Consider the following 23,100-nt stretch of genomic DNA (forward strand, 5'->3'; position numbering starts at 1 on the left):
CTGGAACTTCTACTCCACTTAACTGTCTGTGTCTGGTACATTCTTTTTTAAAGCATGCTTCCCGCGGTTGAAGCATACTCCCTCCAACTGCTATTTAAATGCAAAGATTATGTTTGATGCTGTCAAAAATATAGTTTGATATATCAGTAGAAAATTTTAATACCTTTTTTTTTTTCAGTTGATAGTCTGCACATCACAAAAGAAAAATCAACACTAAAACAACAGCTTGTCAAAAATACTGTTCAAAAAGAATACTGACAACTACTTTATCTTCATATTACATCAAATTATACATGAATACAAAAATCTGCAAATTAATAACCGTACGTTTCCCGCGGTTGATGATTGCATTATCCCACTCACCGCTTTTAAGATACAAAGATTGACAATGTGCTTAGTACTACATCACTAGAAAATTTTGAAATATTTATTCCTTATTTCAGTTGATAGATTGCACGCCACACAAGAATTGTGTCAATAATACAGTTCTAAAAGAATACTGAAAACCAGTATCTTCATAATAAATCAAATTATACATGAATAAAATTATCTGCAAATAAATAGTGTAATTTTACTTTAATGTCTGAATGAGCAGCCACGATGTTGACGACAATGACTCGATTTCCAGTCGACTCAATTAAGAAATTGAAATCTCGATTCTTAGTGCAAATTTAGCTCAAGCGACTTAATGAAAATCAATATTATATATTTCATTAGAAATTAAAACATTATCGTTGACACCAGCTTGTCATGTATGGTTCAACGGATGTTAGTCAACACCAGTTCTCAACACCTGGACATGATCTACCGGAAATGATCAAATTTTCCGAGGTCTTTCTCAACACCAACCTTAGCAATGTTTACGGTATAGTGTTACCACAACACCAACACCTAATCATGGCCATGTGGCAACAGGAGCGGGATGCTGAAGCATCCCCAAATTTGTTCATGAGTTGCGTCTCGTTTAGGGGGTAGTCTGCAAGCACAGACGCATATTTGACACTTTAACAAATTATGCCATGTCTAGAGTGAAGACTAGATGCCAAACTCCCGGTCCTTAGTAGAGCATTGGCCTATCCACGGGTAGAGTCAACAACAGTACATGGTGAATCTAGTCTCACTACTTCAGAAACTACCATTCTGCACTATGCGAATTGCAAAAACCCAGGGTCAGTGCCTGCAGAATATTTAGTGCGGGGCGTCGTAGTCTAGTGGTTATGACTCTCGTCTTTCGATCTGAGGGACGTGGGTTCGATTCCAAGCCATGGCGTGTTTTCCTTCAGCTAGAAATTTACCAACATGCTGCACTGAACCCAGGTGATGTGAGTGGGTACCTGGCAGGAATTTATTCCTTGGAACGCAGTGCGTGAAACGGCTGATCTGCTTAAAGCAAAAGAGGGTAATTAAGCTGCATTACTGTAGAGCGCTTAAAGACTTCTGAAAAAGTTAGTGTTCAGCACTGTACAGGCAAGTATAATTATTACTTTTATGATCAAAAGCACTTTAATTGTGTAGTGAAATCTTTGGAAATTGTTTTTCGCGTGACATTTTTTCTTGACCATAAACACCTTTATTCGAGAGTTCGGGAGTGGAAATCTTTTTTTTAAATGTATATATAAAATATTTCTCAGGCCACTGCACCTAACTCTCTAGTGGGGAGATTGACCTAGCTTTGTTACTTGTACATTAGGCCTATAGTGTTTTCTTTTGAACATCCATTAACACACTTAACATGAAAACAATCAACATCTTCTCCCAAGTTGGATCAATAAAAACAAGTTGAGAGATATCAGTTCTCTGGACGATAGTACTGTCCACATGGGCTTGGTTGTAGGTAAGCGATCCCTCGTTGATTTTCTCTGCACCAATACACTCAGTACTCCGTAACACATCCTTATCAGGTGTGGTGTCGCCGTCATTGTCTGTTGGTGGATTGGTCAGGTCTGCAGGATGCACCCCTTCAGCGGGTTCGTTGGCTGTCTCCAAGTCCTTTGTACTACCTCGTAGGTCCATGGTACTGCATTCTGGTGATACGTTAAGTACTTGGACATCAGAACCGGATCGACCTTGTGTTAAAGCTGTTTGGAATTAAAGATTTTAGTAGTCTGTATCAGTTAAACAAAGAGAGTTCTATGCTTGTACCGTATTTGGAACCTTTAGAGGTTCCCTGAAAGGTTCTAAATTACTTCAACCGCCACTTTGGATATGTTGTTCTTTAAAAAAAATCATTTAAGTTTCTTGAGCATATACAGAACCCTTTCGGGAATCCTTTTTCTCGAGGGTTCCAAATACGGGACAGATGGGTTCCGATTCAACTTTTTTTTATAAGATTGATTTATTATATTAATCTATAAACTTTCGCTTTCACCCTGATGTCAATAGGATTAATTTGCGCCAAATGAAAGCATGGGTGCGATGAACGAATCCTGGTGCAAAGGATAACATCATTCTTGCAGTAACCTAACCGTCATTACAAACGTATTTTCAAATAAATTAACTTGAGAGTTGATACTAAAGAGTGTTTGTGAAATATTTGTAATGCTAATTATTTGGAACAAGTTTTCCAAAGGAGTTGATTTGCAACTCTCGTAGGAAAACGTCATTGATATCAGAATAAGATTAATTGCAGTCTTGCCTTATTAATTGGCTATACAATCGTAAACCGATACTGCATAAATAATGAATAAAATATTTGGGATATATATATAAATATATACACACACACCCTCACACCCATACATGTATCTTTAAAGGCCTATATTATGTGTACTCATTCTACAGAACTCTAATTATTTAACCATATATGGCTCCATAACATGAATTATTCTGAGAAAGCTCATGTGCTTAAAGGGATGGTCCAGGCTGAAAGTATTTATAGCTTAATAAATAGAGTAGAATTCACTGAACAAAATGCCGAAAATTTCATCAAAATCGGATAACAAATAACAAAGTTATTGTATTTTAAAGTTTAGCAATATTTTTTTAAAACGGTCGTCATGAATATTCATTAGGTGGGCTGATGATGTCACATCCACACTTGTTTTTTTGTATTTTATTATATTAAAGTAGGTTTATTCAAATTTTTTCCTCCAAGAACTAGAAAAATTGGATTGACATTTGACATATGATTTAGTGCATTAGATATTCATTGCTGTAACTTATTTAATTATAAGGGAGACATATTATTCACACAAGTATGAAATAATGAAAAAGATATGAGTTTATGTAATAACATAAAAAAACGGAAAGTGGAGATGTGACATCATCAGCCCACCTAATGAATATTCATGACGACTGTTTTCACACAAAAAAATTATATTGCTAAATTTTAAACTTCAATAACTTTATTATTTGTTATCTGACTTTGATGAAATTTTCGGCATTTTGCTTAGTGAATTCTACTCTATGTATTAAGATATAAATATTTTCAGCCCGGACCATCCCTTTAAAAATAAATCAGTGTCATTTCGTATAAAAGCCAACACATGATGATTTATTCATTAATTTCAATGATTACCTAATTCACTGAGATACCGATCTGTAAGTTCGATCAAGTTTGCCGCCAGCATTGCCTTCCTCAACACGACTCTTTCATCGGTCCTTGAAACGCCTTTCCTCCAATGTTTCAGCATATTTCGAGTTCCATCACTAGTAACATTGTTGAACCTCACGTTGTTCTTAAGAGCTCTTTGTATGTCACCTTGTTGGATTCTTAGATGACGTCCAAGGCTTTCGATCTGACGTTCATCAATGAGGTCGTCAGCTATCCGTGTTAAGATGCATGCAAATTCGTCATCTTGGACTTCATCCCTAAGAGGCATTTGAAACAAAACCCATAATCAAACGTATCACGATTCGTCCGAATTCAATTGATCAAGTCACGGCACAGTTGACATGCAACAGATTTTTAAATGTCATGGCTCCATTAATACCTCAGTCACATTTCCTCTACGGCGGCCGTACGGTGAGTCGAAAATAACCATTCTAACATTGTTCGTACATATAGGTGGTTTGAATAATAATGAATAAAACGGATGTTTTCGACTCGCCCTATCTCCGCCGTAGAGCAAATGTGACTGAGGTATGACTGACGTATTAAGCCCAGGGGACTTGAACACGTAGCCGCATGCAGCGCCTGTTGGACATGTATAAAAGAACATCTTCGTAATTCCCCCCAAAGTAGATGAATAAATGAAATACGAATGAATAAATAAACAAATTAACCTGTAATTATTAAATAAGTAATCAAAATTAAAGAATAAGGAAGTAAGATCGGAATTTTAGCTTATCGCATGTTTTTTTAATTTGTTTTTTTTACATTAATTGTCTCACCGGAAGTGCAATACATCGGTCCGTCCATCTTCAAAACCTGATGAACCCTCTGTCAAGAATAAGAAAAACATTTTAAAAGATTATTTGGTACGCCTGCAATATATGATTGGATAAAACGAAATATGAAATTATACAACTCCCAAGAATGTTCTGTAATCTGATTGGTCCAAATCGAACCACATGATATTCAGCGAATTGTACTGTTGCATTCAAAATGCACTATCCTGCACCCTGACGTCAGAGTGCAGGATAGTGCGAGTTCTGGAACTTTCTAGAATTATCTAGAATTTAGATCAAATACCGGACTCGGTCCTGCGGACCTCGGTGCGGTATATCCATTGGCTCTTCTCGCACATCGTTCATTATTTGGCCCTGCATGCACGCGCTTACGTGCATTATTGGTATATTATATATCACACATGTAAGTTTAAGAATAACTGCGAACGTCTATGAACAATCACACTATGAACAATTTTGTTTAAACATATAAATCCTGATCGACTGTGCTTAGTGAATAGTGGACTAAGGATTCAGATTTGCTTTTAAATCGATTACGATTTCAAATAAATCATAACAATTGAACTCATAAACTCATAGCTCTATTGGCTATATCACAGCTTATCGCTGATTTCAAGTCTCTGGTTAATGATTTGACAACTGACATGACTGAAGATATTCTGATTTACATCAAATGACAGTGAAACACATCAAGGCATAATTCGTCTTACCATACCAGGAGCTGCTCCAGGATTTTTAAAAGAAAGGTGAGGCATTTTCGTTTAGAAACATTTTAACAAGCCCCCCCCCCCCAAAAAAAAAAAAAAAAGAGGGGGAAAACATGGAAAAGGGTCTTTAGTCCAAATTGATGGTGATTTATGTCAGGACAGATGAGACAAGCAAAAAAGGCGGCAAGGGTCTGATGAAGGCCTACCCAAACCGGGATCCGCCACTGTATCATACTTACCCTCTGGAAAGTGATCTTCGGCAAGCTTCGTCAACTTGGCAGCCACAAGTGCCCTCTTCATTTCTATCCGTTCATCTTCCGGAGATACGCCTCTCCTCCATTGCTTCAGCATGCCATAGGTTCCGTCACTGGTAATCTGGTGAAACCTCATATTGGTTTTGATCGCCCTCTCAATGTCTCCTTGGATGATACCAAGCTGGCCACCAAGACTGTCAATGCTGGCATCGTCGTAAAGATAGTCGGCGATTTGCTTTAAGATTTGTGCGAAGTCATCATTTGGGGGCTCTTCTCTGAGACTGATTTAAAAATATGATAACTAAAAACAACAACAACAATAAAAAATTGACTTATCGAGGAGAGGCACGATACTTGTACAATATGGAGGATGGAAGTGTGCCCTTCAATTTTTCGAAGTTGTACAGGCGCCTTTGTTAGAGGGTCGCCCCCCCCCCCTCCATGGAAAAAAAAAATCTTTAAAATCGCCGTCTGTGGACATGTATCATGAAATGTGTATACAGTTGGTGCTATAGAGCTCACCTTGTTTGGGAAGTGGCATCCCCGTACATTCCTCCCATTGCATTAGACATGTTCGAATACATTGACGGCTCTGTAGGCATAATATAAAGTGAGAAGGGGTGAATTTATTGGCATGACACCTGTTGTTAACTTTTCATGAATCACTTCCAGAATGAGCAAGCATATCTAAAAATGATTGATAGATAATCATGAAGGTGGTCGAATTTCGCTAATTTGTCAGCAAGAACAATCGACAAGAGCTCTGGAAGTCTTTCGTGATATAATCCAAATTATAACGAGTGTAAAGGAGTGTCGAAGAGTTAATAAGGAATTTAAAATAACCGCCATTTATTGAAAATGATACATATTTTCTCACCATGAAGATTATCTTTCCTTGGAGACACCCATGTGATGAAGTTCTGCATCCATCGCCGTTGAGTCTTCTTTTCCCAATGCCGTATTTCACTTTCTCTTTGGATCTTGTTTCGAAGCTTCTTTGCCTCACGTTCAAGTTGCTCCATGCGCCATGTTCGCTGCTGTCGTGTATCACGTTCCATTTTCCAGTTTGATTCCAATGAAGATATTTCCTCTTCAAATCGAGTCCTTTCTTCCTCCCACGTTCTATGGGATCTTTCTGTTTTCTTCTTGAAGGACACCACTTCGCGCTCTTTCTCTGCCACAGTCCTAATCAGAGCTTGTTCCCGAGACTCCAGTTTCTTAAGCTCTTCTTCCAAATATCGTCTTTCCTCTTCAAGTTTCAAGTTGATTTGCATCAAAGACGTTTCCCTTTCCTTCATGTCCGCTGCCAATACACGCTTGTCTTTTTCCATTTTCTCTGTATCGTGCTTATGTTCTTCTGTTAATTGTTTCATTTTTTGAGCAAGAGTTTTTACTTTGCACTCTTTCTCCTGAATTTTTCCTTGCAATGACTTCTCACGTCGCTGCGAAGACTCTAGCTCTCGCTCCATCTTCTTCGTATCCTGCGTATGCTTTTCTGTTAATTGATCAATTTTTTGTGTAAGAGTTTTTACTTTGCGCTCTTTCTCCAGAAGTTTTCTTTGCAATGACTTTTCATGTTGCTGCAAAGACTCTAACTCTTGCTCTTTCTCCGCGTTCACAGAGGGTTGTTCTTTTTCAATTTCATCTATTCTAGCCTTGAGTTGTTCGATATTCTGTAAAAGAGTGGTCTCGTTCCGTTTTTGTTCTTCTATCTTCCTTTTGAAAGAGGCCAATTTATTCATCAATGAGTCCTTCTCGGCATCAGCCTTTTTGCTTAACTCACTCTTTTCTGTTTTCATTTTATCTATCTCATCTTTCAAAGTCTTCCCATTCTGCTCAGTACCCTTCAGTTTTGTTTTAAGGTTTAGCAACTGTTGGTCCTTTCGCCTCATCTCCTTTTCCATCACAATCCTCTCCTGCCTGCATGTCTCTATATCATTTTTGGCCCGTTTCTTATTTTCGCTCAACGATACTCCCATTTCCTTTGACTTCCCCCTCTCCTTGGAAATCTCCTTCTTTAGTCTCGCGATCTCATTTTTCATGGTATCCTGAGTAGCTTGGGATTGTTCTAACTTACTCTCTAGCTGTTTAGTGTTGTTTCTAAGGGATTCATTCTCCTGTTTTCTCTGTTCAATTTCTCTTATGAGACTGAGAGCATTGTGTTGAATCACCCTTTCCCCTTCTTGGATGCATGCGAATAGAAGCTCAAGCCATGGCAGCCGGTCCCCATCGGTGAAGTGAGCATTAGATACGGGTACTTTGTAGATGTCGTGAATTCCATGTTTCTTTAATTCAATTGTTGCTTCATTAACATTACCCCCGACGTCCGCGTAAATACCAACGAGGGGAACATCATCTGTACATAATGAATACGAAAAGTTTCATAACAGCTAGAAATATATATATATATATATATATAAATGTGTAAAGTTATACATGTACAATAGCTTTGGCAACTCTTTTGCCTTAACCACTATATGTATCAAACTGTATCAAAGCAATAGCTTTGATCCAGCTGAAGCATGGCGGCTTGTCATTGTTCGAAACCCACCTTCACCCGACAATGGAAATTATAATTGGTATAGTGTCGAAAATCTGTCTATCTGACGGTCAAGCGGATCGGGGTCGCCCTAGCCACTAATCCGTCTCTGTGGTCTAGTGGTTAAGGCACCGGCGTTCAAAGCTGGGGGCCCGGGTTCGATTCCCGACAGAGACATTTTTTCGGCATCACCAATTTTTCCAAAGGGTAGATAGCTCTGGGGAACCTTGATTTAAGCTACGCCTACCACTGTTCTCTTCATCCATTTCTTTACTATACAGTGCGTCCCACAAAAAACGAAACCGAGATTTATCGATGATTTATCATAACTTAATCACGAATACAATAGACAAATGACCTACCATTGTAAAGCTTAGAATCTCCTCTTTCATCTGAAATTACTTAGATTATTTCTCATTCACGCATGAGTGAGCAAAAACAATTTGAAGAGGGGATACCAAAAAGTCATTTAGCGGGCTGTATCTGGGTTTCAAAAAGAAAACCACATTATTAAAAAGTTCAATATCTGCTCTTTAATTTGATACCTCAATTACAGAAAATTGTCAAAAAATAACAAAGTTATGGTTATTTGAAATAAGGCTTGAATTTCAATAATTTCATAAAATTAAGAGGTTCTACAGGTTAGCGTTCAAACTCACTTGACACTCCGTTTTGTTGACGATCAGCCATGCATTAAGTCTTTTGTTAACCATGCGATAGCTTCTGTGGGAAACCGGTGAAAACACGTTTATTTAATGAAATTATGGAAATACAAGCATTGTTTCGAGGGAACATAACTTTTTTACTTCTTGACCATTTTTTGTGATTAAGGTATCAAATAAAAGAGCAGATATTGAACATTTTAGGCATGTGATTTTCTTTTTGAAATTCAGATACCCCCCGCCAAATGAGTTTTTGGTATCCTTTCTTCAAATTGTTTTTGCTCACTCATGCGTGAATGGGGAATAATCTAAGTAATATCAGATGAAAGAGGAGATTCTAAGCTTTACATTGGTAGGTCATTTGTCTATTGTATTTGTAATTAAGTTATGATAAATCATTGCTTAATCTCGGTTTCGTTTTTTCTGGGACGCACTGTATATATATATATATATACATGTATATATATATATTTGTGTGTGTGTGAGAAATGATACATGATCAGCACCTTTGGCAACTCTTTTATTTAAATATTTTGTGAAAGAAATGGATGAAGCGAACAATGTATATATATTATAATATATATATGCGTCTGCTCTTTATTCAAAATATAGTATTTATAGAGCAGCTGAATTGGTATTGTATCTGTTCGAATAAACATTAGACACATCTGTTCGAATTACATGAATTAAGTGGAATGTAAGCGTGATAAGTATTAACAGGGGTGTTAAGATAGAGAGGGGTTTGGTGTGGGTGTGTTTTTAAGAGATATAGACTCAGACATAATATAGGGAGAGAGAAACGATAATGTAGAGAGCTAGACGCAGACGGACTCGCAAACGTTATTAGTTTGCATTACCCGTGATTTCCAGCAGACAATAACAAATGAAAAACATTCCACCTCAAAGATCTTGACACAATGTGTTGGAAGTCGACCTTTTGGGGAAGTGTTTAAGAACTCTCAGGAGCAATGCACACATTTTTTAGTGGCTTACAGCACGTAACTGCAGAAGTACGTATATGGTTTAACATGTACCCCCACCGAAGGCTTAAGATATAATAATATGGATATTTTAAGAGATCAAATTTGATGTTTTTCAATTCATTTGAACAACATTTTTTGTTTTGTTTTGAATAATGTTTGTATTCTGATTTCATGAACAAATAGTTACATAACATTTCAATTTAACATTTCAAATCACATATAATACTTTACATTTCATATTTTCACTTTTTTCACTAACTTAATATAATCATGAATCATATATATCTTAAAAGAAAACAATGAAATCAGTTATTATTTAAATGCTTAAACACCAATCTTCCCCTTCCCCCCTCCCTCCCCCGCCCCAACACACACACACACAACACACCACTGTTCCAGAAGATCTGCTCACACTCATCATAAATAAATCATGTTTATAAGTACAAAACAATTCGATGAACAATTTTTAATATAACAAAATCACGGGAGAAGCATTACATATATTGAAAGTAAATAAAGACTTACAAACTTAACCTTGTCATAATTTTACCGTTTCCCATTTTTGCAAGTGCCGCCCTAATTTCCCCATTTTAAGAGCTATTTCTTTTCTTGATCCTTATATTCTAAAATACGTTTATGTATATCGTCAATGGTTGGTAATACCCCCTCCTTTCTAAATATAAATAATATGTATTTTACCATAAAGATAATAGTATTACAACTTTTTATTCTATTTGTATTGCCTGACAGACCAACAAATATATCCCGCCAATTCAAGTCCTTTATTTCATCTAATTAAAATCGCTGTATCAAAGTTTCCCATATCCGTTTAACCTTTAAGCAAGACAAAAATATATGTGAATATGTTTCCGTTTCCCGTTTACAGTACGAACAGAGATTATCTTCAACAAATCCAAATCTAAACAAATTAACTTAAGTGCAAATTGCCCCATGCAGTAGCTTAAATTGAAATTTTCTCTGTCTCCCAATCAATAATGTTATTCTTGGTCTAAAAAAACATTCACCAATTTCTTTCTCTGTATAATTATAATTATTTTGTCCATCTCTTATTTGTAAATCATATGACTTTTGCAATTCTTTAATAAAATAATCATATATTTTTCTTGATGGTACCTTCTTAAAGCCAATTTTTCTCCCCAACAAAAGCAAGTTTATATTATAGTTAATTAAGTCTATCTCACAAAATTGTATCGAACCTAAATCATTTCTCCAATCACTTGGAATTGCATGATACATTTCACCTATTGTAAACAAATGATCACTTCCCATACCAAGGTTCAAAAAGTATGCGACTGGTTTAACATGTCCATTGTCAATGATATGTTCCACCTTAATTTAACATCGTTCTAATAAATCTTTATCAAATATCATCTTATTTTCTATATAAATATTCTTATTATTGAAAATGATTGGATTTTTAGAACCATTAAAATGTCTTAATTATCGATCTCTTGCCAAGCATCTGGCATTTCCAAATAATACGATGGAATCTTCAACTTACTTTTTATCTTTTTCATTTCACAATCACATAGAAAAATTAACCTTCCTCCAACTGAACTTAGGGAATAATAAAAAATAACTTCCACCCCAGATTTCTTTCTCGATACAAAAGTCTTTTTACCCACATTATACGCTGGGTTCTAACAAATATTCCAAAATTTATCATTTTAACCCCACCACAATTATAATTCTGATACATAATCTTTCTTTTAATACGATTTTTCCCTCCCCATATAAAATCAAATGATATGCTTCGGTAACAAGAAGAGAACTCACCCGTAATTTTCTTTATTGTATCTATCCAACCGGAGTAAGATGAAACATTTCTAGGGCTGTAATAAACGCATGGTAGTGAAAAGTGTAAGAAACATGAGGACTACGATTTCGTTATAATACGAGAACAATATGCCGGAATCATGATGGTCCATGATATGACGTAATCATTTTATTTTTTATTTATTTATTTATTTATTTAAAAACAGGGAAGCCCATTCAACAATGTGTTGGTCTCCCATGGGGCCCTGTGACAGTGTACATAGCATAACATAACAGTTATAACAATTAATTTACATAGCAACATCATAACATAAGAGAGGCATAAATAAATCAGTAAATACATGTGAAGGAAATAAGGAAACATACAATTGACAATCATGACTCTTATCACATTACCCCCTCTTGTCTTTCCTACACAACGTACCATCACCCATATGTATGTATATATAAATATATATATATCTTAAAAGTTTCACGTATTGGCTTCAGTAATGTAACAAAATAATATTGCTGATGATAATGCTTTGATTGCCAAAAAAGTTTTTATTATTCACTTGAATTTTCGACGGTCCTCCTTCTTCTTCAGGAGTTTACAATATATATATATATATTCCATTTTTTGTCTAATGCAAAAATAAAAACAAAATTCGATAGAAGATATTACTCACTGAACAAACAGAGCGATGCGTCCGACCTTCCTCGCAAGGTATTCAACATCTTTTGTGAATGTACCTACATTGTATTAATAATAACAGGAATGCAAACGCTCAATTATAGAAGCAGATTAAGAAAAAAAGAAAAGTGGATGAAACAGGGGGAGGTGAATAATTGGAAAATAGAATAAAAACACTTTCAGATTATTTATAAAAAAAAGAAAAAAAAATCGCTCACGCTTCATTCTCACATAGTCTTGATTGGGACAAGATACCCATCCTTTTCATGATTACAACAAGTGAATAGTGAGTCCGGTTTTAGGTCTAAACCTAAAGAAAAAAATTCCATTGAAATGAAAAATATTTTTTCAATGCTTCTTTGTTGTTTAGTTATTAATGGTTAAGAGTCACCTTGAAATTGACTTTCAAACCTTCTTAAGAATATTGTCGGGAAATGGAATTTTGTGAAGGCGAAATTTATAAGGATTTAATTTGTGCGGTGAGATCTGCGTATCTGAACCAGGTGTTTCGAATATTTACGCTATGTTACGTAATCGTACTAGGCCGAATTTACTTTTTTTTGAAGCGCATTGATATATGCATCTTTAATTAGGTCGTACTCGTACCGTTTCACGTGTGATAGCCCTTTGGGTGTGGTTTGATTAGGAGAAGGCATTTGAAGATCTACGTGCACGGACGTGTTTGTAGGCAGAGCACGAGAAGTTTTAAACGTGTGTTGGAGATTTCTTCGGTATGTAAACTTTTATATAGCATTTTAAGTCTATAAGAAGTCACTTTAATGCTGAGAATAATTCTAAGAGTATTTGTAACTATTTTAACTGGATTTAAGAGATTATTTTGAGTACTTTCCATGTCTTGACTTTGATGCGTCTGAAGGATAAGAATTTCGATTTCTGTAACAAATTGTGGGAAATGATGCAAATGCTCTGTGGTTATCTCAAAATAGAGATTTATCGGGTTTTCAGTATTTGTTGTTAATGATTTAATATGTTAAAAGATAACAGGTTCAGATACTTGCTTGTTATAGGAGTGATTTAATTGTTTTTGGTTCAGCATTTACGAACGTAGATGGCGCCATTTTATCCGACTTCTCAAGATGGCCGCGCCCATGAATCGAAGATATAAAATGTATGTATAAGATCATGAAGTGATTACACTGTAACATTGCAGTGCAATGTTACAGTGATTGCACTGATATCAAATTATAAGATGATTATTCCGTAAATAATATGATAATTCATATACTTCTGAGAGTATTTCGAGTGTAGAATTGTTGGTGATGAATAAAGTAACTTCTTATTTATAGCTGGGAGAATTGGGACTTCAGCTGGTCCAATAGGCAGTGGGTCTACCTGTGGCAGTGGCTGGTAGTGAGCTACTGTGGGGCTTGCAGTGGCTGTGGAGTTTGCAGTCCAGGGGTTGCAGTCTGTGGGTTGCAGTCTGTTGTACTGGTAGTGGCAGCCTGTAGTTTGAAGCAGTTGATTGACCTTTTTCTGACCTTGGGTAGGCATCTTAGAGTTTTGTTTCTTATATCATCAGATGTGTATCATGTATTAATGTCTGATATTAGGATGATTGCATTAATGATTTTATAATGTCTTATAATATTGTCAAACGGTATTACAGAGGATTTGTTTTGACAGTTTAATTAATCTTATACGAAATAGATTGAACAGATGCAAGAGTTGAGTGAATAAGCTGGTATTGGTATTATACTAGATATTGTTCGAGGTGCTTTGTACTAAAACAAAGAGGGATTTTATAGGCTTATGGTGAATTTATAGTAGGCAAGAAAATAACTTGTTGTAAAACCATAATTATTTTGAATTCTTACAAGGGAAATAGTTTCGACTGAATTTAACTTGGTAAAATTCAAGATTGTTTGCAGCGAGGCGTTAAACTTTAATGACAAGAAGTCTGTTTCATTTTTGTAAGCATTACAGAACTATCAAGTGATGAGATGGGAACTGTTTACATGTGAACTTTGTCATTTATTATTTGAATCTGTAATATGATACATGTAATTTATTACGGTTTTTGTTTATGTATCTTTACAGGGTTTTCTTTATGTTTCCTATGACGCCGATTAAATGAAACTGCCCTAGATCTGGTGTCCCGGTTTCTTTATTGAACTGTCCGGTCCCTTAGCAAGGTCCAACCCCCACCCACGACAATATGTTAATGAGCATGATGATAGGAAAGTAAAACTCAACTGTATTATTTCGATCCCTAAAGCCCCCATCACACTTATTCGGAATCAGCAGGAATCAAGCAGAAGCTGGAAAGAAAAAAATATTCAAAAAATCTAGAAATTTTTGGGAGGAACTTATGAATTCACCAAACTGGAGTTGAAATTCAGTAAATTGACCAGGTGTATCATCATACACTAGTAAAAATGAACCGCAATTGAGTCAGATTGATAATTCGTGCTACGTTCTTGGACATTCTAGGGGCATTCTAAATATCCTGACTGCATTCTGAGTGCATTCGAAATATTTTTGTCATTTCTTTTGGCCGTCCCGAAGGTTTTGGTCATGTTCAAAACATTCGAGGGATATTTTCGAACGATGTTCGAAGTAGATTTAAATGACCAACTGGTGGTCAAACAATAGTCCTTTCATTCAGGCCAATTCTGCTTGATTCGGAATAAGTGTGATGGGGACTTATGTGGCCTACATGAAGGCCCATTTTGAAAGATAATTAACCATTATTTTGAGATACCCTTTTATCATCATAATCATGAGAATTGTGCTGTTGTGACATAATGGCTCAGTGGTAGAGCGTCATGTAAACTTAAAAACTTAGGCCTTCTGCCTTCTTGCTATAGGCGCTTAGCATTTACATTGTAGAACAGTAATAATGACATGTAATGTTATGCAGGGCCCGGTGGAAGATCATCTTACAGCTTAAGTGGCTACCCTGGGTAAAGAGTTATTTTTTATCATTTTATATAGCCCTATTATCATAAAGAGCGAAGTGACGACGTTAACCTATATCATACTCATACATTAAGATAGATTACAAACATTCACAGTTGCTTAATTCACATCGTAGTTAATTTCTATCAAAAGAGACTTTACGGTGAGACATAATATATAAACAATGCTTTCAAAATCATGGCTATTTGCTCCAATATCCTCAGATCTATATACTCACAAAGCTGCCATAAACAAACTTTCTTGAATAAAGGCATTTAAACAATAACCGAACAGTACGTTCAAAATCGACAACAAATGCATTATCAAGCCATATAGGTGGCAGGTTTTTTTATTATTACTTGGAGATCGTCTCCTAGCAGCCTAGTGGCGGAGTTCGAGGGGACGGGACGTCATACTGTGGAAGGGTACACACACACAAGCACACCCACACATACACAATGCAACGAATGTATTTCATGAGAAAATTGAAGTCATTCCATGTTGACCACACTATTATGGTTTTATTCTACAGATCACTTATTGAAAGCATAATCATATGTGATTGTGTGGTTTGGTACACAAGCTGCCGTAAAAAATATCTAAATACACGAAGAAGAATGGTACCGGTCAGATAAGCAGAGAAAATATCAGGACAAGACCTAAACCTCATTGATGAATGTCGAAATAGAATACTGGAAAAGGGAAAAGTTCGTTAGACCTTCATCCATAGAAATGAGGTGGGTGCATGATTTCTTTTTTTCTTTCTTTTCTTTAATTTTGAGTGTTTTTGGTATTCCAACCTCGAAGGTACCCATGTTAGTATTTGTTAATTGTGGCAGCCTATGTGGCTACTTTTTTCCAAAACCGTGTACAAAAACGTAAAAATTACCATATGATTGTGATTTTTTGCATGGTCAGCCCATCTCCTCCCACTTTGAAAACCGTTCCGCGGCCCCTGCTTAGACGTGCCTTTTTAGGCATTTTAGCATTTACTACGTGGAAACTTTCTACAACGCATCAAATTCCTTTAAAAATGCGAGTCAAATCACAATGGAGAGCTGAGAGGCTTTTGTCGAAAGTTGGTGGACCGGGACAGCATCAGAATCGCTTGACTCTGGACAACGACTTCCTCGGCAAATCTTCGAATGATCTGCTGTCCCAGTCCACCAACTTCCGATAAAAGCCTCTCAGCCCTAGGGCCCTGGGGACGATTTTTTCTGGGGTGCCGAAGTAAATTTTTGACAAACCCCCCTCCAAAAAAAAAGAGGGTTTCACTACAAAATGAAGGTCATTTTGGTCCCGACAAATTGATAAGCAAAAAAAAAAATTCAACACAAGATGTTGGACATTTTCCTTACATTTTGTCAATTTGCTACACCTATCCGAATTCCTTGGGGTGCTGCCTATGGAGAATAATACACGAAGCGCCTCCAGGGAAAATATTTGGGTTGCTTCATCACTCCCATGTGATTTTAAGGACGTTCCACAGTTAAAGTGAAATCCATGCCATTTTCACCAAACTTTGCACGTAGATACTTTAGCATCTGTATATCTAACATGCCTAAGAGGTGCAGACATCAAACAACATTTGGTTCATGTGCTTGCTTTCAAACTATCAGTAATTTTATTAGAGTAAATGTGCTTTTTAAAACACACACAAAAAAACCGCGCCAAGTGCTTTGTATCTACAGTATGTGAGTAAAAAATCCAAACCACTCTACCATTTATTCAAACTCGGTGTAATTTTTGTCATACTTTGCAGTACTGCAGAGTAAAGTATTTTGATATTGTAGAGGTATTTTTAAAAAAATGTTCCATAGAATAATTCAAGTTTATTAGCTTTATTAAATAACACATCGGATCTGCAGTTAGGGTGCAGATAGAGAGAAAAATCAGCTCATACTTACAGCTGATTAATTACCTGTTCGTCCATTGTTCGTCCATTGTAGTGGTGCGCGGATCATTTCAGGTTTTTGCAACCCAAGCCGATTCTGCACCGCGAGCTTAGACAGCGTGTAAACGCGGTGCAAGATAAACCAAGAGCCGATTCTGCATTAGCCTCTTGTCGAGGGATATAGCGAAGCAGAGCGCCGTGAGACAGGCCAGGCCTAATTCGCTTCGCGAATTAGGAAATCCCTCGCTTCGCTCGAGAAGCAGCCGCCAGCAGGGCCTCGACAAGAGGCTAAATCCGCATCGGCTTTCGGTTCTGAACCAAAAGCCGATGCACGTGTTTACACGGTATGTGGAATGTCCTTAATTGCATTTTCAAAGGAATCGATTCGTTGTAGAGAATTTCCCCCGTAATAACTCCATATTGTTTATTCACGTGACCCATCAACTTATAAGCTAGGTTTTGCTTTCATTTATTCCCATTTCATATTATGATGAAATAATTTGAGGAATGTGATGATAATATTAATAATGATAATAATTATAATAGTAATCACCATCATCATAATGACCATCATAATAACAATAATAATACCAATAATAATAATATTGATTATACTAGTAACAATGATAAAATGGATCTGGGCTCGTAGTTCATTAAACAAGATAAGCTTTTGTCTTAAGTTTGAGCATTTTTTGAATGTCTAAGAAATCTTCCCTAACGATCGTATAAGTTGGACGATAAGCCGAATTCTATGACGTCATAAGAAAATTTCAATGTCGCGCAATATTTTTTCATGAACGTGACATCTGCCCGCGGTAAAAGAAAATAAATAAATGAAGGCATATAATGTTTTTAAAATAAAGAAAAAATCTCATGACATCAAATCTACGGAAGCCAGGCGCGTAGCCAGGGGGGGGGGGCAGTGGGGGCGGTCGCCCCCCCCCCCCAAAAAAAAAACGCTCCCAAAAAGAAAAAAAGGAGAAAAGGGAAGAAAGGTATAACTTTGTTGTTTTTCCCCTTCTTTTTTGGTTAAAAGAATAAAAACCCTAAACGAGACGTTCTTCTCTCTTCATACAAAATTTTGCTTCCGCGCTCCGCGCGAGAAAAATATCAAAATTGCCATTCCCTTTTGTTTCCCACACCTTTCTTCTACTCCGTTTTTTCCCTTCCCGCCTGTGGGAATCGTATATTCTTGCCAGAAATTATACATGGGTGTAAAGAGTATGACAAGTATTTTTCAAATATTGCATTGACACAAAAGTTTGGCTCTTCTGTTTGGAGCGGGTAAACATTACCGTCGCTCCCCGAGTCCCCAAATGCTATTTCTTCCGCTTTTCAGCAAGCCTTTTGGCAAAGTATCTGCTCAAAGGGGGAGGCATTAAATTCGTGCCGTGCTATATGCAAAAGTATGTACGATATTATACTTTATTCGATATCGCTGCACATCCATGTCTTGTTTTGCGCCATTGATTTGAAATTTTGAATATCTCTGAAGTTTCTTAATCAAAAGGAAGCGCTTAATATGAGCGAAATTACACATTTTTCCCCCAAAATAAATCACAAAGGTTTCCGCGCTTCGAGAGCATGGGAAAGGAAAAGTCCCTCTTTTAGCTTGCATCATCCCTTTCACATTTTGAGCTCGTTTTTCTTCTTAATCGAGTTATATATAATCTAAGAAATATCAAATTTAGAGCAGCTGTTAAAGTTTCAGAGGATTTTTTTTATATTCGCGGGAAGGAATATAGCGCCTATTTCCTTCCTGTATATACCCGTCTTCTACTCTATTTTGCGACTTGAGTTAAAGAAATTTAATGTGGATACACTTTTTACAATATAATCTGATGTGACCAAGGGAGGCATAATCATTTCTGTTCTCTATTTTCATAAAACATTATAAGCTTCCACGCTTCGCACGGTAAGAGGAATTATTTCAAATTATTCAATCTTTTCCCATTTTTGGGGCACTCATAATTTATTTTGTTTTAATCATAGCAAGTCAATATTCGAGTTGATAAGGGTACTAGAGAGTGGAGACGCAAGAGACGCCTTCTTTTGATTTGAATTTGATGAGATATATCGAAAACTCCCCCCTCCCTGCACCCTAGGGAGCGCGCTTCGCGCGCTCTGTAAGTGTTGGCACGCTTCGCGTGCACTTTAGCCCCCTCCAAAATTAAATCCGTGCTACGCGGTTGACGGAAGCCGAGGAGAAAATGAGAACGAATTTTAAAAAGAAAGAGAGAGGGGGGAAGACATAATTATTAAGACCGAAAATAAATCATTTCAGGGCAAAGAAATTACACTGAAACTAAATGCAGCAAATCCGTATGATGAGCAAACAGTCGGCAGTTGGGAGAAATACTACTACTAATAAACTGGTATAATATTACAAGCCAGATGAACGGAAACGATCACTTAGAAAAGAATACACTCTTAAAATGTCGGGCAACATACTCTCCACACAAAAACTCTTGGTAGTTTTCAATTCAACCAATACTGTGCAGTTTTCACCCAAAGCACACATATGTTTGAAACTACCCAGAAAGTTTTAATCAATAAATATTATTGTGTGGACAGTATTACGTTGCCCAACATTTTCAAGAGTGTGGGTGGGGGAGGCATAAGCAACGTTTCTCGTTTTGGGCGTAATGGGTATACAATATAAAAAAAAAGTTAGGGCGAAATTCTTATTATATATTATGTATTAATTACACATGGTTAAGAATTTGAAATATTTTTTGTATGGAATATTGACTCTGCAGCTTAAAAAAAGGTTACTACCCATACATTCTAATTAGACGAGCAAATATCCTAGCCAAATTCTGTGACAAAATTCCTTGCCAATATAATACACGTTTTGGCCAAGATTTGCCTCCGAAAGAGAATAAGACAAAGTATTTAGATATTTGTTTATCTCCTTTATGAATTACAGGCCCCGAATTCTATAAATGAATACAGACCTAATCCATATTTCTCTATGACGGCAACAGAAGATGTCAGATCTATCTGCTCGGCTTGGGAAGATGTAGGTTCTGGTTTGTTTTCCTGTTTCACATCCCCATGAAGGGCACGACGAATGTAAGGCACTATGTTCGGTGAATTCCAATATGGATCAATCACTCCAATGGTAAGCTTGGAAGGGAAAAACACTCGTTTATCATCACAGGACGCATTTTCTCCTGGTGTATACGACAATATTTCATGCTGTATTGCTGCAAGCTTATGTGGAATATCTGGACTAGAGAATTCCATATTTGCACTCCAATTTTGTCTGAATATGTTGCGTCCAACTATGATGCTGTCGGACGTGTTCTCATACAATAATGCGATGTTGCTACGCTATACAAAAAAAATCCCCGAGCATTTAGCATGTTTAGTTTCCACCTTGCACGGAAACACTTTTGAGTAAACACAGACATTGAAGTGTATGTCTAATATTTCATGTCGCGGAATCTTTCCCCCTTTTCTGTTGCTTTCTTTTGAATTATTCATTGTTCAGAAGCATTCAAATGCAGGCAAGGGTTCGAAATGCAAACAATTATTTTTTTTCCATTCAAAAGATTGTGAAGCTGCACCAAGAACACTTTTGCCAAATAATGATAATATTCCGCATTATACAGCGCTTAACACATCCATGACGTCGGAACGACGTCTCTAAGCGCGACAGATTACCCCGGTCGTCGGATCCTTACATGCCTGCATACAATGTATGCACCTTCTCCACTCCCTGGGCATGGCCGTAGCCAGAAGCATTTTGTTGGGGGGGGGGGGTGTACCAGCTAAATTTGCCAACTAAATTTGGCGTGACAGCGCCAACATGAGCACAGGGAGAGTCTGATGGGGGATGTGCCCCCTCTTCAATAATCACATGCTAAAATATTTTGAATTTTGGCATTTGGTGAATACTTTAAGGTAAATTATACAAAGATTGAGACTGAGTGACAGTTCTTGGGATAAAAGGGATTAGACAGCTTTCAAACTGCATGTTTGAAGCCTGGAATTGATTGCACCAATGAACTTGACTTGATTGACTGCAACCCCAACCTGCCCCCACTCCCACCCATCCCCACCCCAAGCATATTCTGACACCATAAATTAAAAATAAAGTCTTCGGCGACAGAATTTAGTAAAAATAACTTAGAACATTTTTGTGTTTTTTGCCAACTGCAAACTTGTAGACAAGTCTACAAGTTGTAGACTTGTCTTCATGAATTTGCCAACTGCAGAGTTAGCATTTTTTTAAGTATTGTGTTCTGTTCTTTTCAGATCTGAAATGGGGCAGTACTTGTACATCACTTTGCTGACTGGTAGAGCGTATAGTGTTCTGCCACTTTAATAGGCCCACTTTATAATTTGCCAACTATACTTTGGCTTTGATTATTCAACTTAAACCTTGGAAATTATCCCACCCCATATTTCTTTACCAAGTCTTGCCTCTAATTTTACAAAACTAATGTGTTTGTTAAATCGTCAATAATTGTGGTATAATTTGCAAACTCACAAGCTTGTTTATATTGGGGGAGGACCGGGGGCTTACTTTGTGTGTTATTATAGCTCCATCTGTTTTGTCCTTTGTATTTTGCTGACTAAGTAGGGCTCTAAGCCTGGCTACATGGACTTGGATTTGCCAACTGGTTGTGTTCAGGGGCGTCGATCCATTTTTCAGATTGGGGGGGGCAAAATCATGAACAACGTTCCGAAGGCGCTCGATCGTACAACCCCCCCCCCCCACACACACACATAGGCATATATATATATATATATATATATATATATATATGAGTCATGAAATACAGACACGTATCTCACCAACAAATTAATGCGAGCGCAAAGCGCGAGCTGAAATTTTTTATGTACTGACCTTAAAACAGGAAAAGCGTACCTGTTAAGGACTGTTTGTAGTAACTCATGAGGAGGATACATATCTCACAAAACAGATATAATGCGAGTGCCGAGAGCGAGCTGAAATTTCTGTATATTCTGACCTGAAAGCTTGATACTGTAAGCATTTTTTACACCAATGATTAAGATTGGTATCTAAAAGAAAAGAACAATAGATGCGAGCGCGAAGCTCGAGCTGAAAATTTTGATATTTCGATCTGAAAAAAAATTAGTTTAATGGACGTTTTTGAAAAAAAAAAAAACAAGATATATATCCAACAAAAGATTATTGCAAATCGACGTGGGAGTTCTTTTGAGGTTTAGAACTGAAAACGGGACATTCTATTCACGTATTTAATCATGAAAAGTATGGGTTTTTGCTACAGAAATGATGCGAGCGCGAAGCGCGAGCTGAAAATTTTTATATTCCAATCTCAAAAGCGGACATTTTGAGCACGATTTGAAATAAAGGACAATTTGTGTATCTCAATCTCGCTTGCTGAACATTACAATCTTATTTTATTTTTGCACATCCGGAATTATTGGGGGGGGGGGGCAAAACGACATGTTTGCCCCCCCAATATTTTCATTGGTGGGGCGATCGCCCCCCCCCCCTGCCCCCCAGGATCGACGCCTCTGGTTGTGTTTACTCTATAAGTCGTAACCTTCTTCGAAGTTTGTACCTCTATTTTTCTTTCTTTCTTTCTTTCTTTCTTTCTTTCTTTCTTTCTTTCTTTCTTTCTTTCTTTCTTTCTTTCTTTCTTTCTTTCTTTCTTTCTTTCTTTCTTTCTTTCTTTCTTTCTTTCTTTCTTTCTTTCTTTCTTTCTTTCTTTCTTTCTTTCTTTCTTTCTTTCTTTCTTTCTTTCTTTCTTTCTTTCTTTCTTTCTTTCTTTCTTTCTTTCTTTCTTTCTTTCTTTCTTTCTTTCTTTCTTTCTTTCTTTCTTTCTTTCTTTCTTTCTTTCTTTCTTTCTTTCTTTCTTTCTTTCTTTCTTTCTTTCTTTCTTTCTTTCTTTCTTTCTTTCTTTCTTTCTTTCTTTCTTTCTTTCTTTCTTTCTTTCTTTCTTTCTTTCTTTCTTTCTTTCTTTCTTTCTTTCTTTCTTTCTTTCTTTCTTTCTTTCTTTCTTTCTTTCTTTCTTTCTTTCTTTCTTTCTTTCTTTCTTTCTTTCTTTCTTTCTTTCTTTCTTTCTTTCTTTCTTTCTTTCTTTCTTTCTTTCTTTCTTTCTTTCTTTCTTTCTTTCTTTCTTTCTTTCTTTCTTTCTTTCTTTCTTTCTTTCTTTCTTTCTTTCTTTCTTTCTTTCTTTCTTTCTTTCTTTCTTTCTTTCTTTCTTTCTTTCTTTCTTTCTTTCTTTCTTTCTTTCTTTCTTTCTTTCTTTCTTTCTTTCTTTCTTTCTTTCTTTCTTTCTTTCTTTCTTTCTTTCTTTCTTTCTTTCTTTCTTTCTTTCTT

At 36.5% G+C, this 23,100-nt stretch overlaps 2 protein-coding genes across 2 annotated transcripts; both read right to left on the bottom strand.

Moving 5' to 3' along the window:
* Window positions 1–175: 175 nt before the first annotated feature.
* Window positions 176–3,821, bottom strand: LOC129267430 (uncharacterized). Its single transcript, XM_064103251.1, has 2 exons — window positions 3,518–3,821; window positions 176–2,078 (listed from the first exon to the last, which is right to left on the bottom strand). Exons 1-2 carry the CDS (start codon window positions 3,819–3,821, stop codon window positions 1,693–1,695), a joined length of 690 nt encoding a protein of 229 aa, XP_063959321.1. The 3' UTR covers window positions 176–1,692.
* Window positions 3,822–4,317: 496 nt separating this feature from the next.
* Window positions 4,318–20,166, bottom strand: LOC129283885 (trichohyalin-like). Its single transcript, XM_064103060.1, has 7 exons — window positions 19,736–20,166; window positions 11,961–12,024; window positions 11,293–11,348; window positions 6,189–7,667; window positions 5,834–5,903; window positions 5,297–5,592; window positions 4,318–4,381 (listed from the first exon to the last, which is right to left on the bottom strand). The coding sequence occupies exons 1-7, from the start codon at window positions 20,025–20,027 to the stop codon at window positions 4,329–4,331; spliced, it is 2,310 nt and encodes a 769-aa protein (XP_063959130.1). The 5' UTR covers window positions 20,028–20,166; the 3' UTR covers window positions 4,318–4,328.
* Between the last annotated feature and the right edge of the window lie 2,934 nt (window positions 20,167–23,100).

Source organism: Lytechinus pictus, chromosome 8, assembly GCF_037042905.1.
Source record: "Lytechinus pictus isolate F3 Inbred chromosome 8, Lp3.0, whole genome shotgun sequence".
NCBI lineage: Eukaryota > Metazoa > Echinodermata > Echinoidea > Temnopleuroida > Toxopneustidae > Lytechinus > Lytechinus pictus.

Excerpts from the sequence above, each read along its gene's own strand:
- LOC129283885 (XM_064103060.1), bottom strand. The coding sequence starts at position 20,027 with ATGGAATTCTCTAGTCCAGATATTCCACATAAGCTTGCAGCAATACAG. Across the intron at positions 5,904-6,188 it reads AAGGAAAGATAATCTTCATG|AGCCGTCAATGTATTCGAAC; the intron begins GTGAGAAAATAT and ends TTATGCCTACAG. Across the intron at positions 5,593-5,833 it reads GATGCCACTTCCCAAACAAG|TCTCAGAGAAGAGCCCCCAA; the intron begins GTGAGCTCTATA and ends TTTTTAAATCAG.
- LOC129267430 (XM_064103251.1), bottom strand. The coding sequence starts at position 3,821 with ATGCCTCTTAGGGATGAAGTCCAAGATGACGAATTTGCATGCATCTTA. Across the intron at positions 2,079-3,517 it reads TCGGTATCTCAGTGAATTAG|CTTTAACACAAGGTCGATCC; the intron begins GTAATCATTGAA and ends AATTCCAAACAG.